The sequence below is a fragment of the Oncorhynchus nerka genome, linkage group LG7 (genome assembly GCF_034236695.1).
Source record: "Oncorhynchus nerka isolate Pitt River linkage group LG7, Oner_Uvic_2.0, whole genome shotgun sequence".
Lineage (NCBI taxonomy): Eukaryota > Metazoa > Chordata > Actinopteri > Salmoniformes > Salmonidae > Oncorhynchus > Oncorhynchus nerka.
The window spans coordinates 42713415-42729462 of record NC_088402.1 but is presented as its reverse complement, the minus strand read 5'-3'; the positions used below and the strand labels follow the sequence as shown (position 1 = coordinate 42729462).

At 43.1% G+C, this 16048-nt stretch overlaps 1 protein-coding gene across 1 annotated transcript; it reads right to left on the bottom strand.

The window, feature by feature from the left end:
- Window positions 1-775: 775 nt before the first annotated feature.
- LOC115132583 (actin-binding Rho-activating protein-like) lies at window positions 776-15150 on the bottom strand. Its single transcript, XM_065021067.1, is given in 6 exon segments — window positions 776-2513; window positions 2765-3667; window positions 3669-3810; window positions 13988-14048; window positions 14827-14881; window positions 15014-15150. Coding segments are annotated over 6 exon segments (1782 nt in total). The 3' UTR covers window positions 776-2029.
- Between the last annotated feature and the right edge of the window lie 898 nt (window positions 15151-16048).

Below are 16048 nucleotides of genomic sequence, written 5' to 3'. Positions count from 1 at the left end.
GACGGCAGTGCATTTATGTTGCGAACAGCCCTTTCCATCTCATCCCAAAGATGCTCTATAGGGTTGAGGTCTGGGGACTGCGCAGGCCGGTCAAGTAATCTGAACTCACTGTCATGTTCCAGACAATGTTTTTCCACTCCTCAGTTGTCCTGTCTTGGTGATCACATGCCCACTGGAGCCACTTCTTCTTGTTTTTAGCTGATAGGAGTGGAACCCGGTGTGGTCGTCTGCTGCAATAGCCTCATCCATGACAAGGACCGATGAGTTGTGCATTCCGAGATGCCAATCTGCACACCACTGCGCCGTTATTTGTCTGCTTGTGCCTGTCGCAGGTCAGGTTTTCTCCCTTGAGTGTACTACCCGAGGTTGCCACTGGAGAGCACCCTTGGGTTAAATTAAATCAATTTGATTTGATTTGATTTTGGGTTAGTTCTAGTATCCAGGTGATCCTGATTGGGCTTATTGGGATAACCTGCTGGATGACTATTTAAGTGATAGACACAGGTGTAACCAATTCTACTTTCAATTTCAAAGCAAAAAGAAAGGCAGATAAATGAATACAAGTCAACCAAAAACTGGATGGTGGTAGATTACCAAGAAAAAATAATTAATAATAATAATAATAATAATTTTTTTGCCACAAGATGCATCAAGTACTGTAATATTAAGTTCCTGTCTGGAGATAGCCTTTCTTTACATAATTTGCTCTGAACACAAATGAGGAAAGTCAGGTGGATTCTGCATTCATAAAGAACAAACCTCTACATTTAAATTATTACATTCCTGTAATATTTATTTGATTTGATTTATTTTACCATTTTAAACACAATATAACCACACATGTGGATACAGTACAATGACATTCAAATAATCAAGGATGACACAAAGTTAGTTATTTCAATTATGGTCCTCTTGAAAATACATGAAAACATAATACTTTACCGGTCAAAAGAACACCTACTCATTCAAGGGTTTTTCTTTATTTCTACTATTAACTCCCTTCATAACAATTACATTCAAATTAATAGATTGATAGATAGATTGACAAATAGAAAGTATGGTTATTCAAATAAAAGTGGACAATCCATATCAGAGACCGTAAACTGACACCAAGTTTTGTTGATTAATACAGTATCAAGTGTATTTTAGACTTAGGTATCAGACATGGAGGTCAAACATGTTCACAAGGGCTGCGTTCACACAGGCAACCCAGTTCTGATATTTTTTCCACTAATTGGTCTTTTGACCAATCACATCAGATCTTCTCACATCAACTATTTTTCAGAGCTGATCTGATTAGTGAAAATAACATCACAATTGGGCTGCCTGTCTAAACGCAGCCAATGTGCCCACATCTGAGTTCAGCTCTGTCAGGCACACAATACATGGCATCAGAGGGGGCTGGTGGAAGGAGCTATAGGAGTACAGGCTTATTGTAAAGGCTGGAATGGAATAAATGGAATGGAGTCCAACACGTAGTTTCCATGTGTTTGTTACCACTCCATTGATTACATTCCAGCCATTACAATGACAAGTCCTCCTATAGCTCCTCCCACCAGCCTCCCATGCATGGTGTGTCTCAGATTTCATGTCTCCTAAATCTCATCAGAGTTGGCTTGTGCTGTGCATCATGAAACTCAATCCCTGTTTAACCTACACAATGTTCCTCAAGTCAAAGAAGCTATTTATTAGGCATATATTAATACATGTTCTAACATGATTCATGAGTTCAGATATAACATAAAGACATAGAAAACTGTTCTTTAAAAGCTAGTAAAAAGCTTTAATCCAACACAAATCAATCAAGTTCAAGCATGGTGCCCACAGGAAATAAATACACTGCAGCTGTAAGCAACAAAATAACATATAATATTGAGTTAGATACTGATATCAAATCTTCAGTAAACCATAGCAGCAAATCGTCTAAGTTCCTATTGAGAAACATATCCACATCTATCAGCGCATAATCATTCAATGTTAAAAAGGACTTATGTCTCCTTAGTTCTGTATGGTTCCACCGCAGATGACGTCACACCAACAGGGTGATGATAACACCGTCATCCTGTCCTTGCCACAGCATCTCCCCCTCGAACGCCACCTTCCCATGCCTCCTGGCTCTCAGAAGAATCCCCACCACCTTGTCAGAGATGCGTACGTATCTATCAAACAGTTCTCTGAAAGTGACTCGGGTCTTCCCGTCAGGATCTGGGTCATTCATAGTCCTGATCACATAGCACATGTCGGCTATCTCACCGTGGATGTGTTGCTCGGCTCGCCTGGCCCGTTCGGCTGTTTTCGTGCCTTCTTTAGGACGTCCGTAACCCTCCTCGCCCTTGCGGAGGCGTAGGGACATGGAGTATTCATAGTCAAAGTCCTCACTGAAGGGGTTGAGCTTCTGGTTGACGGTGTGCGTCGAGGACCAGTTCTGCCAGCGGCTCTTCAGATCGCCCACGGCACTGTACTTCCTTGAGAGAGCGTTGATCCTGTTGGCGTCATCCAACTCCTTTCTGCCCCTGTGAAGGACAATCACAAAAAATATTTACAAAAAAACCCGAAACAATCATCAAACATGGCCACATCCATTTCCGCTGTAAAGCTCAGAACAGGTTTTGCACTATACCGTTTTATTTGAGCAGAAATGTGCTGTATAAAAATCATATACAGCAGGTGTATTAGCATTATCCTTTACATATTTTGGGGCAATGGTCAATGACGGGCCGTCACGCACCATCAATTGTACACAAAGAAAGAACATTGAACTCACACTGAAATGGAGGGTATTTTGACCCTCACCCATGACTCAATTTTCCCTTTCGGTGAGACGCTGTCATTGTCCCTCTGCTTGGCCTCCCCGGATGACTCAGTGCTATCTGTCTTTACAGGTTTAGAGCTGTCTGTCTGTCCAGGTTTAGAGCTGTCTGTCTGTCCAGGTTTAGAGCTGTCTGTCTGTCCAGGTTTAGAGCTGTCTGTCTGTCCAGCTTCAGTGCTGTTTGTCTGTCCAGCTACAGTGCTGTTTGTCTGTCCAGGTTTAGAGCGGTCTATCTGTCCAGGTTTACCTTGGCCGCTCTCCACCTCAAGGGCCCTTTCCGCTGCCTCAGAGTACCGACTATCCTCTGTGTCCACGCTACAGGTGTGCCCATCTCCAAATTCTCCCTCTGACGGTACATTCCACTCCTTCTCCTTCCAGCTGCAGGTCAGCTCCAACACATTGGAGCACTTTCTGCGGAGTGTGGCCGACCCCCTCTTGCTCAGCATCCTGTCTATCTCGTCCCCTGGTGGTGGAGCCTCCTTACAGATCCGCTCGGTCAGAAATGTATTGCCCACACTCCTCTCCTGAATGCCGCTGGTCACAGTCTTCACCACCTGCTTGGTCTTGATCCGGGACTCCCCTTGAAGCACTAGCAGAGTCTTCCTTTTACCCACCAATTGGGAAGGAGGAGAACTGCCTTGGGACTCCTGCTGGACAGCTGAAGGATTGTTCTGATCAGCAGGTATGTTGGTGCCAGTGGTGAGATCCTGACCGGGACAAACCTTCTCCCAAGTTCCTAATTTAGTGGTTCTTGGCGTCTTTGGTGGTTCGTCCCAAAGCTCTCTTAGGGCGTCAGGAGCCCAGGCGAAAGGCTCCTTGGCTTGCTTGTCCTTGACCTCGGACACCCAGTGTTGCCAGCTGGGTCAGGCTGGACACCATGCAGATGGTGCGCAGCTTCTTGATGTTCTTGTTGGTGGAAGACTTCCTCTGGCCAGCCTGTGCAGTCAGTGTCAGGTTACCCTTTAAAAGAAAATGTTCTACTAATCTTGCTAGATTAGTTGCTTATGTTCATGAAGCTTCACTCTCTTTCTCTGTGGGACTGTCTCGCTGACCCCAATTGCCTGCCCTGTTGCCTTCTACCCTAACTCTGGCTTAAAATGGAAGGTGTGAACTCTACATGACGTTGGAAAGTATTTGAGACAACCCCGCCTCCCTGCTGATCGTCTTTCCCTGACACTTGCCAACCTAGAGGGATTGGTGTGTTCACATTTCCTCACAGACCATGGGCCATATCTGGAGGTAAACAGGGCAACAGAGCAAAGGTGCGCTGAGCTCTTAAAGGACCGGCGCAAGCGTGTATCTAACTGCCCAGACAACTGCAAAGACTAGCTGATCTTTGTTTGGGTGTGAGGAATACATGGGGATGCATCACTGCCTGCTCTCACAACTTGCACTATGTTCTCAAGGAACCCATGCTTGTGTTCTGCTCCCAGACCGTAATCTACGCAGTGTTCATGAGCATTTTCCAATTTGACATGACAACCGCAAAGTCCATACAGTTACTGTATATGGAGGCCCAAGGGCATCCTTTTGTACATGATATTGCAAAAATAACATACCATCAGTATATTACACAGCGAGAGCAAACATGAATGAGATCCACATTTGCATTTTCAATGATGGTACTACTTACAAATGTCACTACATGACACTGGTGGTGATTGCTAATCAATACTCCAAAGCTAAACTGCCTGTACAGTATGTCATATGACAGATGACAATGCAGCAGCTGCCGTCTAGAAAAGTGCTATCAAAATACTGCCAGTGGTTCAGATGACCTTTTAGACGATAATGAGCAAATCCCATAGAAGCAATCCTGTTTAACGGTCTTAATCCAGTTGGGGTGGCCTGTCTGGCCGCATGTGTCACCAATATTTGTGTTGGCGAAGGCATGACATGTAATGTATTCAAAATCACAATGACTTTTGCAGGAAAAGGGAATCTAAGAAAGGGGACATCAGCGCTCAAGAACAAGACTGCATCTAAAATGAGGGGGGCTGATAGAAGGAAAAAAAAATTATAAACACTCACAGTAATTCAGAAACTTGACAACTAAAATAAACGAGGGCAAGTCACAAAAACTGGTTGAATCAACGTGGTTTCCACATCATTTCAATAAAATCAATCAATCTATGTGATGACTTTGAATCAACGTGTAAAACTGATTAGACTGGCAAAAAGTCATCAACGTCAGGGATTGTCATCTTTTTTTCACCTTAAAAAAAAAAAAAAAAATGACATGGTGAATTCCTGTTAGTTGACAACTCAACCAAATGTAAATCAAAACTAGACGTTGAAATGACATCGGTGCCCAGTGGACAATCAATCAAGTCAAGCTCAGGCTCAAAACGGGTCAGTGACAGACAGAAAGACAGTGAGGGTTGGTGCGATACAGAAAGATACAATTGGATTCGACAGCATCGGTAAAAGAGATCACCTAGCAGAAACACACACGAGAACGTTAGCTTACGGCACAGCTCAAATTCTGCTCTAGCTTGCACGTTTGCTGCCAGCGCCAGGTTCTATTTCCATAAGCATAAACACTTACTGCATTGTCACCGGAACAGATAGATTGATGATATATATCCACACCGTGCATGCCATGCAAATATACTGTGTGGAGTGTGCTTAGGCAAGAAGCTGAGAGCAGCTACACCTGCACTGGCAATTTGTTGTGTGTCACAGGGACCAGAGGGGGTGTCAAAGACCGGAGGAGACATTTGACCCAAGGACCAAAGGCACACGGACTCTAACCAGGAAAGAATGTGATACCTGGAGATGACGAGGAGCTACTGCTTACGCATGTAGGGTTTAGTCTTGCAATGCACCTGGTAGAGAGATCAACGTTTAGAAACAGGGAGGGTCGGGGGAGCACTGCCTCTGGCATTGCACCCAGTGCTTCAAGACTCTACATTTCATGTTAGAAAATGGGCATTTGAGTTTTAGATGTATACATGTGTATGACAGCTCTCTAGACGTAACCTAATATGAAGGTGTGGATGTTTATGTTAATCTGTGTGTGTGTTAGTCTTGATATTTGTATGGGTCAATGAGAGGAAAGGGACATATTAATAGAATCTGTCCGAAGCATACACAGGCCAGCAAGCCGGCGAGAGGCAGCTGTTGGCAGTCAGTCACACGGTGTGTCAGTGAGCATGAACAGAGGGCTCCTGTATACCTCTTCAGGTCATTCCGAATACCAGATAACCTCATAAGCAGGTTAGAGCGCCACCTTATGGATAAATATGTGGATTTACCTCTCAATTGCATTTATGGGGATGATAGGCTTTACTCTGTCACATTGTTCATTTTTGAAGAGGATTTCTAAATATAATTCATATTCAAATCACATGAAATCATGATAATGTTATTTTTACTGTAAAAAAATCAGTACAATTATAAGAATTTAGCAGTGTGACATTTTTGGGTGGTTATTGGTACTTTAGGCCTGGGTATTGTTTTAGGGAAATGCCTATAGAAAATATATCTGGGTACTCAGATTAAGTTGTAGATAGAAGTCTGTGAAAGTTTAGCAAATGTCATTGTAAAGTTTACACCTTAAAGAACCCATATCAAGACAGTTTAGAGTTTTGAATTCAATTATATTTTTGGAAAAATTGATTGTATGTCTAAAACATACATCTCATTACAGTTTTTCTCAATTGCTAAAACACTAAAACCCATTGGCTGAACAAAGTTCTCAGTTTCCTGGACTCATTTACCTAATTATGCAGTCTGTTGTCAATACCTTAAACCATATCACATGGTAAACACAATTTGCAGATCTCACTTAGACTTTTCAGCAAAACTCAAAACACATTCTTCACTCTAATGCACATGTCATCCATACTGGTAAACACGTGTGGCAACAATCAAATACAAATAGAGAATCCAGATTGTCTACAGTACTAAAACATACTATGTGAATGACATTACTCTTCAGTACATACAATGTATGTGAATCAGAAGCCTAATTGTACTCTACAGTATAGCACTGTCTCTGTACGACTTGCAAAATCCTACATACAGTATATTGTATTTCTACACAGACAATATTTGACTTGGAATCCTTGGACAGACCCCATGAGTTCATCTCTGTCGATGTAGCAGGCTTCAATCTAACAAAGAGGAGAAGGAGAGGCCCAAACATGATTGGACAGCGGGCCATTGTTGAAGTCCCTGGTCAACGAGGTGGCAATGTCACAATCTGTGCTGCTATCAGCAACCATGGTGTTCTACATCACCATGTTACACTCGGGCCATATAACACCCAGCAACTTCTAAGATTTATTGCTAATCTAAGATATATTTTATTTGAGCAGCAGGTTCAAGAGCAGCAGGATCAAGAGCTAAATGAGAATCCCATTCCCACCTATGTGATAGTGTGGGACAATGTCAGTTTCCACCGAGCTGCTCAGGTAAGGGAATGGTTTAACATCAATGGCCAGTTTATGAACTTGTACCTCTCTCCATACTTGCCTTTCCTGAATCCGATTGAGGAAATTTTCTCCTCTTGGAGATGGAAAGTGTATGACAGACAACCCTACATCAGAGTAAATCTGCTGCAAGCCATGGATTTAGCCTGTGGTGATATAGGTGAGGAATCATGTCAGGGCTGGATACGGCACACGAGGCTTCTTCCCCCGTTGCCTCAGGAGGGACAATATCGCTTGTGATGTCGACGAAGTGCTCTGGCCTGACCCAGCCCAAAGACAAGAAGAAGCACATTGATCACATGTTTACTCCTTTGATTTTTGTCCCTTTTAGTATTGTAGACTGTAGTACAGTGCATTGTAGGCTGTATACTGTACAATGGACTAATTGTATGGCCCTGAACATTGTGCTTTCCATTTATTAACAGTACTGACTGCTCAATAGATTTTGACTGGTTGCAGGTTCATATCAACAAAGAACAAGAATGACAGTATCACAGAGACAAAGGACAAGTTTGTGAGATGCAGGGTACAGCACTGTAAAAATAGGGGTACAAGGAGGAGGAAGAACAAAATTGCAAAGAGCAAAGCAGAGTAGTAATTTCTGATCAATTTTGAGCTACTATGATAGAACATGCTTTCGTTCATCAAAAGACAATGACGGAAAAATATGAATATTTTTTTTAGATTAAAAATGTACTTCTCCCTGAGAATTGTATGTTTTGAACAATGTGTTTTCTATTTTTTCGGTGTATTGTTTACTGACTGCTTGAAAATGTATATCATTTTGATCACTTTGTTTCTGATTTGAGAGCCGTGTTTGATTTTGAACACAGGTAAAACTGTTTCGAGGCGAATGTTTCATTTTGCGAGAGGAGTCAGAGGTTATGTAAATAGTGCTTGAAGATTAGGTTTTGTGTTGAATGTTTTCAGGAAATGGAGCAAGGTTTCAGAAATGGTGTTTTAGCAATTGAGAAAAACTGTAAAGAAAATCATCCAACAGTATTTCTGCTGACATCTAGTGACAAAAGTAGGAACATCACCTGGTCAAGGTATTGTTGCAAATACACATTCACCAACTATATTCATCACACCAGAACTCTAAAAAGCAGCAGTTGTTGAGAACGGTGAGCTCAGTAAAACACCAGCAGAGGTCCCCACAAGGTCAGTGTTGAGTCTGTAAAGCTCTGTAGCGCTAGAGAAAGATGCTGGAGAAAAATGTTGTCTTCAGTGGTCAAATAACCTACAGGGGATTGAGTGGGTGAGTGAGTCAGAGATGGACAAATTATGTATATGGTTTATGAGGAGTTAGAGAAACAGACAGAAAGACAGAGAAAGGCATGTTGAACTAGAGCTGTTGTTACCTAGCCTGATCCACCATCCTGATCTCGCAAGCTTATATTGTTTCAGGCTAGTGCTTACCATGTACTCAGACCGGACACAACCCTTCATGCTGCTTGTGCTGTATATCACAGACTAATAAATATCACCTCACCCACTGCTGCCCCAGCTTGCCATCCATCAGTGTGTGGTAGCCCATACCCAGAGTGGAACAGGCAAATCAGATGGTTTTCATTCTGGCGCCGCTCATAAACTGATTAATTACATTCGCTATTCAAAGAGATGGTTGCTTCATTTGGGATTCCAGGTGTAAATACTATCCATTTCTTCTTGAAAGTTCATTCCGGTCTGGTCTTTTAAGCCACCTGGACTGGTGGTTCAGACACCGCATCCAGGCCAGAGGGAAGGGCCAGAACAGTGAGTGCACCTGCGTTTCCTAGTGTGTATCGAAAGGATTGCTGCTAGTCCTCTGTCTTATTTGCCTTTTATTCTTTAGAGTCGGCAGCTCTTCAGCGGGTTTTGTTTTGGTTGACCATCGAGATGAATTGTGCAGGATTAGGATCGAAGGTGGTGGAGAAGCGACCTCTCGGGCACTCTGTGACCCCTGCGGGTGATGCTGATTTGTGGGGTGCCCATAGTGGGCTGCGTATGCAGAATAATATGTTCTGTTCTAATCTGCCTGTGATTAACATGCCTTATTAACTCAGAGCACTGGTAAAAGAGAGATGCTTTTAGCCATGTTATTTTGATTGCCTCGGAATCTTGTATGCTGTCTTTAGGATTGGAACAAAGTGGAACAAAGCCAAAATCATAGGATATTAACAGTATTTATTTCTCTTGGACGGTACTTTTTTTCTGCTCAGAATTTGATGAATGAGGTGTCGTTTCCAATGCAGACTGCAACACCAACAGCGGTCAAACATTTGCGGTTGACAAAGTGTCTTCGTAAGTAAACTTAACAAGTACAGACATCCATTTCTCCGACACAACCACAGCAACATCTTCTCCTATCTCGTCAGTGACTCAGAAGACAGAGCCAGTCAGCTCTACGCATCTGCCTTCGCCCAGAGACGTGAACTGTGTCAGCCAGTTCCTGTAATTCACTAATACTTCCCGAAATCGAAGGCGAAGTGTGTTATTAATTCTGTTTGGCCGTCTCAAACAGCCCTCATAAATAGACGGACGGGACGTTAAATTGGCTGCAAGTGCAGGCCTGTGGTCAGCTTGTGCCATCCAGAAAGAGGAGGACATCACATCGTCTCCTGCACGGAGACTGACAGGATGAATGACTGGGCTTGCGTAGCCATATGATCTCATTAAGGGTCCAGAGCAGAGCTAAGGCGTCTTCATTTTGAATTTATTGGACATGTTTTAGAGAATATGAATAAAGAAAAGGAGCAAGAAGAAATCAAGTTTAAAGAAACATGCGGGTTCTGTGTTTTTGAGAGGCTAGCTGATGTTAGATGTTAGGAGGGCCTTCCTTTTCAGTATGTAGCCTAGCGGCTATAAAAACATGATAGCATTTTGCCATAATTAGTCTTGTATCCTGTGCTGTGCATTTGTATTTTATGTAACCTTTGTTTATACAGGTTTTTCTCATTGAGATAAAAATCAATTTTTCAAAAGAGACCTGGCCTAAGCATCGGCTTCAGTTATTGCAAATTCTCTGATATACTTGATACTCTAGGGGCAGCAGGTAGCCTGGAGATTAAGAGTGTTTGGGCCAGTAACCAAAAGGTTCCTGATTCAAATTCCTGAACCGGCAACGTAGAAAAATCTGCCGTTCTGCCCTTGAGCAAGGAGTTAACCCACAACAACTGCTCTGATTAAGACAGCCCCCCGCACCTCTCTGATTCAGAGGGTTTATGTTAAATGCGGAAGACACATTTTGGTTGAATGGATTCAGTTGTGCAACTGACTAGGTATCCCTCTTTGACTAGATATACAGTGCCTTCGGAAAGTATTCAGAACCCTTGACTTTTTCCACATTTTGTTAGGTTACAGCTTTATTCTAAAATGTATTAAAAAAAAATTCCCCCTCATCAAACTACACACAATACCCCATAATGACAAAGCAAAAACAGGTTAAGACATTTTTGCTAATTTATTTAACAATAATAATTATTATTATTATTCAGACCCTTTATCCAGTACTTTGTTGATGCACCTTTGGCAAAAATTACAGCCTCGAGTCTTCTTCTTGGGTATGAAGCTACAAACTTGGCATATCTGTATTTGGGGAGTTTCTTCCATTCTTCTCTGCAGATCCTCTCAAGTTCTGTCAGATTGGATGGGGAACATTGCTGCATGGCTATTTTCAGGTCTTTCCAGAAATGTTCCATCAGGTTCAAGTCCGGGCTCTGGCTGGGCCACTCAAGGACATTCAGAGACTTATCCCGAAGCCATTCCTGCCTTGTCTTGGCTGTGTGCTTAGGGTCGTTGTCCTGTTGGAAGGTGAACCTTCACCCCAGTCTGAGGTGCTGAGCGCTCTGGAGCAGGTTTTCATCAAGGATATCGCTGTACTCTGCTCCATTCTTCTTTGCCTCGATCCTGACTAGTCTCCTAGTTCCTGCCGCTGAAAAACATCCCCACAGCATGATGCTGCCACCACCATTCTTCACTGTAGGGATGGTGCCAGGTTTCCTCCAGACGTTACGGTTGGCATTCAGGCCAAAGAGTTCCATCATGGTTTCATCAGACCAAAGAATCTTGTTTCTCATGGTCTGAGAGTCTTTAGGTGCCTTTTGGCAAACTCCAAGCAGGCTGTCATGTGCCTTTTACTGAAAAGTGGCTTCCGTTTGGCCACTCTACCATAAAAGCCTGATTGGTGGAGTGCTGCAGAAATGGTTGTCCTTCTGGAAGGTTCTCCCATCTCCACAGAGGAACCATTGGGTTCTTGGTCACCTCCCTGACCAAGACCCTTCTCCCCAGATTGCTCAGTTTGGCCGGGCGGCCAGCTCTAGGAAGATTCTTGGTGGTTCCAAACGTTTTCCATTTAAGAATGATGGAGGCCACTGAGTTATTGGGGACCTCCAATGCTGCAGACATTTTTGGGTTATTTTCCCCAGATTTGTGCCTCGACACAATCCTGTCTCGGAGCTCTGTGGACAATTCCTTCGACCTCCTGGCTTGATTTTTGCTGTGACATGTACTGTCAACTGTGGGACCTTATATAGACAGGTGTCTGCCTTTTCAAATCATGTCCAATCAATTGAATTTAGCACAGGTGGACTCCAATCAAGCAGCAGAAACATTTCAAGGCTGATCAATGGAAACAGGATGCACCTGAGCTCAATATCGAGTCACATAGCAAAGGGTCTGAATACTTATGTAAATAAGGGATTTCTGTTTCCCATGCTTGTTCAATGAACCATCAACAATTAACGAACATGCACCTGTGGAACAGTAGTTAAGACACTAACAGCTTACAGACGGTAGGTAATTAAGGTCACAGTTATGAATACTTAGGACACTAAAGAGGCCTTTCTACAGACTCTGAAAAACACCAAAAGAAATATGCCCAGGGTCCCTGCTCATCTGTGTGAACGTGCCTTAGGCATGCTGCAAGGATGCATGAGGACTGCAGATGTGGCCAGGGCAATAAATTGCAATGTCCATACTGTGAGACGACTAAGACAGCACTACAGGGAGACAGGATGGACAACTGATTGTCCTCGCAGTGGCAGACCACGTGTAGCAACATCTGCACAGGATTGGTACAATTGAATATCACACCAGCGGGACAGGTACAGGATGGCAACAACAACTGCCCGAGCTACACCAGGAATGCACAATCCCTCCATCAGTGCTCAGACTGTCCACAATAGGCTGAGAGAGGCTGGACTGAGGGCTTGTAGGCCTGTTGTAAAGGCAGGTCCACACCAGACATCACCGGCAACAACGTCGCCTATGGGCACAAACCCACCGTCGTTGGTCCAGACAGGACTAGCAATCTTTTCACTGAGTCGTGGTTTTGACTCACCAGGGGTGATGGTCAGATTCGCGTTTATCCGCGTTACACAGAGGCCTGTACTCTGGAGCGGGATCGATTTGGAGGTGGAGGGTCCGTCATGGTCAGGGGCGGAATGTCACAGCATCATCGGACTGAGCTTATTGTCATTGCAGGCAATGACATCCTCCTCCCTCATGTGGTACTCTTCCTGACATGACCCTCCAGCATGACAATGCCACCAGCCATATTGCTCGTTCTGTGAGTGATTTCCTGCCAGACAGGAATGCCAGTGTTCTGCCATGGCCAGCGAAGAGCCCGGATCTCAAGCACATCTGGGACCTGTTGGATCGGAGGGTGAGGGCTAGGGCCATTCCCCACAGAAATGTCCGGGAACTTGCAGGTGCCTTGGTGGAAGAGTGGGGTAACATCTCACAGCAAGAACTGGCAAATCTGGTGCAGTCCATGAGGAGGAGATGCACTGCAGTACTTAATGCAGCTGGTGGCCACACCAGATACTGACGGTTACTTTTAATTTTGAACCCCCCTTTGTTCTGGGACACATTATTCCATTTCTGTTGGTCACATGTCTGTGGAACTTGTTCAGTTTTTTGTCTCAGTTGTTGAATCTTGTTATGTTCATATATTATGTTCAAATATTTACACATTAAATTTGCTGAAAATAAACGCAGTTGACAGTGAGAGGACGTTTCTTTTTTTTACTGAGTTTAGTTAGATCATGGCTAGCCCTACTCTGCAGTAAGTAACTTAGCTAGCTATAATTTCTTACACCTTTACGATAGCAAACAGGCCATCTGCAAATTGTGGTAAACTTTTCAGTAAGATTGATAATAACAATTGTTCGTTTTGAGTTCAAGCACGAAAATCTAGCTGAGTTAATGGATTTCAAATGGCCGAATGTTAACTTGCTGAACACTGACAGCTGTAGCCTACTAGTTACCCCACATTCGCTAAACATTTGTATACTGTGACTTACGACACTGCACTGTATATGTGTGTATTACTAGCACAGATAAACATACTGTTAGGCTAAATTGGGAACCGATCTCTCTTATCTGATTAACTGTCTGTTAATGGAGTCAAAGGTCTAACGTTAACTTACACTTTCGTATAAAAGTTGTTCAGGATACCCAAACCCGCTGCTAAACCTTAAAACTTACTTCAAATATGATGCTTTCACCAATTGCGAAAAGAGCTCGTGGAGCTGTGGAAATATTCTCTCTTCTTCTGTGTGTTATTCTTATTCTTCTGTGTCTCGCAACCAACGTTAATATTCTCTCTTCCTCGTCCTCGATTTGAAAAATGCGCCGCCGAACGTCAAAATAAATGCTTCTTTCAACAAGAGGTGAAATGAGATGTCAATCAGCATCAAACTGCCCTCTGGCTCCGCCCCTGCCCACAAGTGTTTCTGTGTGTGTAGAGTGTGTATCTTACCTGAGGATGTAGAGGAGCGGATGTGGCTCAGTAGACTGACCAGCATGTACTTGGATCCACCCTGAAAACAACAACAGAAATACGGCTATACACATACATACACAACACATTTACTCATTAAACACAATATTTTAGAAAAATTCAGACTTATTTATCTGAAACTTGCACTATGACATTTTCCTGATTATTCTTTAATTCTTCTATGGATCTTGTCCTCCATCTTGATTGAGGTTTACCTAGTTGGTTTACCTAGTTGAACCTCTTCAAGTGGAGGACCAGGACAATGCAAACAGAGAGGTGGAGAGAGAGAGGGAGAGGGACAGAGCAGAGAAGGTTAAAGAGAAGGAGAGAGAAGCCACCTCAGCTGTGACTACAATGCCAGGACAACTGTAAAGTAAAGTGGAGCATTTTGGAGATGAACAACTTCATAGCTGAGTATTTTGACAATAAACTATATCAAATCGACTGTATTGTACATGCAGACAGGTACTGTATCTCAAGATGACAGACAACAGTGCAGAGCTCACTCACTGTTACAGGGACTGGAAAGACCAGCGCTGACCAGAAGCCTTCCCCCTACAGTCACACCTAAACGACAGCTCTTCCTCCTATAGCAGAGGAGGTAGGTAGAGAGGAAACACTAATCTGACACATTTCACATTACACTGTAAATAACCAAATGGAAGCGCAATTCTTTCGAAAACAATGCCGTTAAGGGTTGGCCCAAACTATCAAAATAGATTAAGCACTAGACATGACCTGTATCCTAGTATCTTAACACTATTTAATGTATTGGAGTGCCACTTATTTCTTTGGTAGAGCTGGAGGCTGGCTTTCACTGAGCCACCAGGCACCACTTCCGTAGACAGCTGGGTGTCGTCTGCTTTCCACAGCCTGAATACAAAAAAACAGGAGAAACACACACAGTTACAGACACATAGAGAACAAAACAAGAGATCTACAGTGCATATGTGTTAGTGTGTTTATGTGCATTTTGTCCCCTCTGTTTGTGAGTGTAGATTTAACCTGCTGCAGATCCTGGTGCTGAGCATTTGGAACCCGAAGTGGGTCTCCACCGGGCAGGTGTAGGTCCCATCCATCGCTGCCGCCACCTTCTGCAGCACCGGGGCTAGAGATGCCATCTGACCCAGCAAGGTGCTCATGAACTCGTGGGTGTCCTAAACATTTACATTTTGGTCATTTAGTAGCCGCTCTATCCAGAGCGACATACATTCAGCTAGGGCGGTAGGGCGGGGCAATAGGGCCAAAATATCATATCATATCATATCTTTATTATTGTTTATTTTTTAACTAGGCAAGTCAATATCATTGTATTTAAAAAAAAAAAACCATTGACGGTATGACGGTATCTGATGTTTTTAAATAATAAAAATTAGAAATTTGCTTTATGAGTAGAGCGTGACTCTAGGGTGGCAACACATCCATTCTGTGATTTCAATGGGTCTTTCTCCATTGTGATTTTTCTATACTGTTCAATTAAACTTGAACCGAAAAAGTATTTCTGCAATCATCAATTTCTGCATTTTCTGCACTTGAGATCCTTTCCGCACTGCTACATAGGCTGCACGATATGGGAAAACAAATTGAGGCCTTGCTTTTTACCAAATGTTGCAATTGCGATTTCACTAGATCAAAACACTGTTTTGGAATCATGGAAACATAATGATTATTATAATTCTATAGTTTGGATATAATAGTGGGCCATTTGAATACAGTGTTGTTTGACATGACAATGAATGAAAATGCCAGGCAGGAGTTATTGTAACAGGGTAGGAACCAAAGTGTTGGTCAGTGTTTTTTTAGGGAACTTAGCTACTTCATGTAGCAAACATATTCATGCTTCGCGTAATCATTTTTGATTTAGAAGATACTGCTGCACAAACAACATGCTGATTTAGGCCTACACCATCACTGGTATCAGGCTGTGTAGCTAGCTACGTCTGCTCTGACTTAATACATTTATTAGCTAGCTAGCTAGCTAACTAGCAATTAGCATTAGCGGCTAACATGATTTAGCCAAAACTTGCTAAGGAAACACAA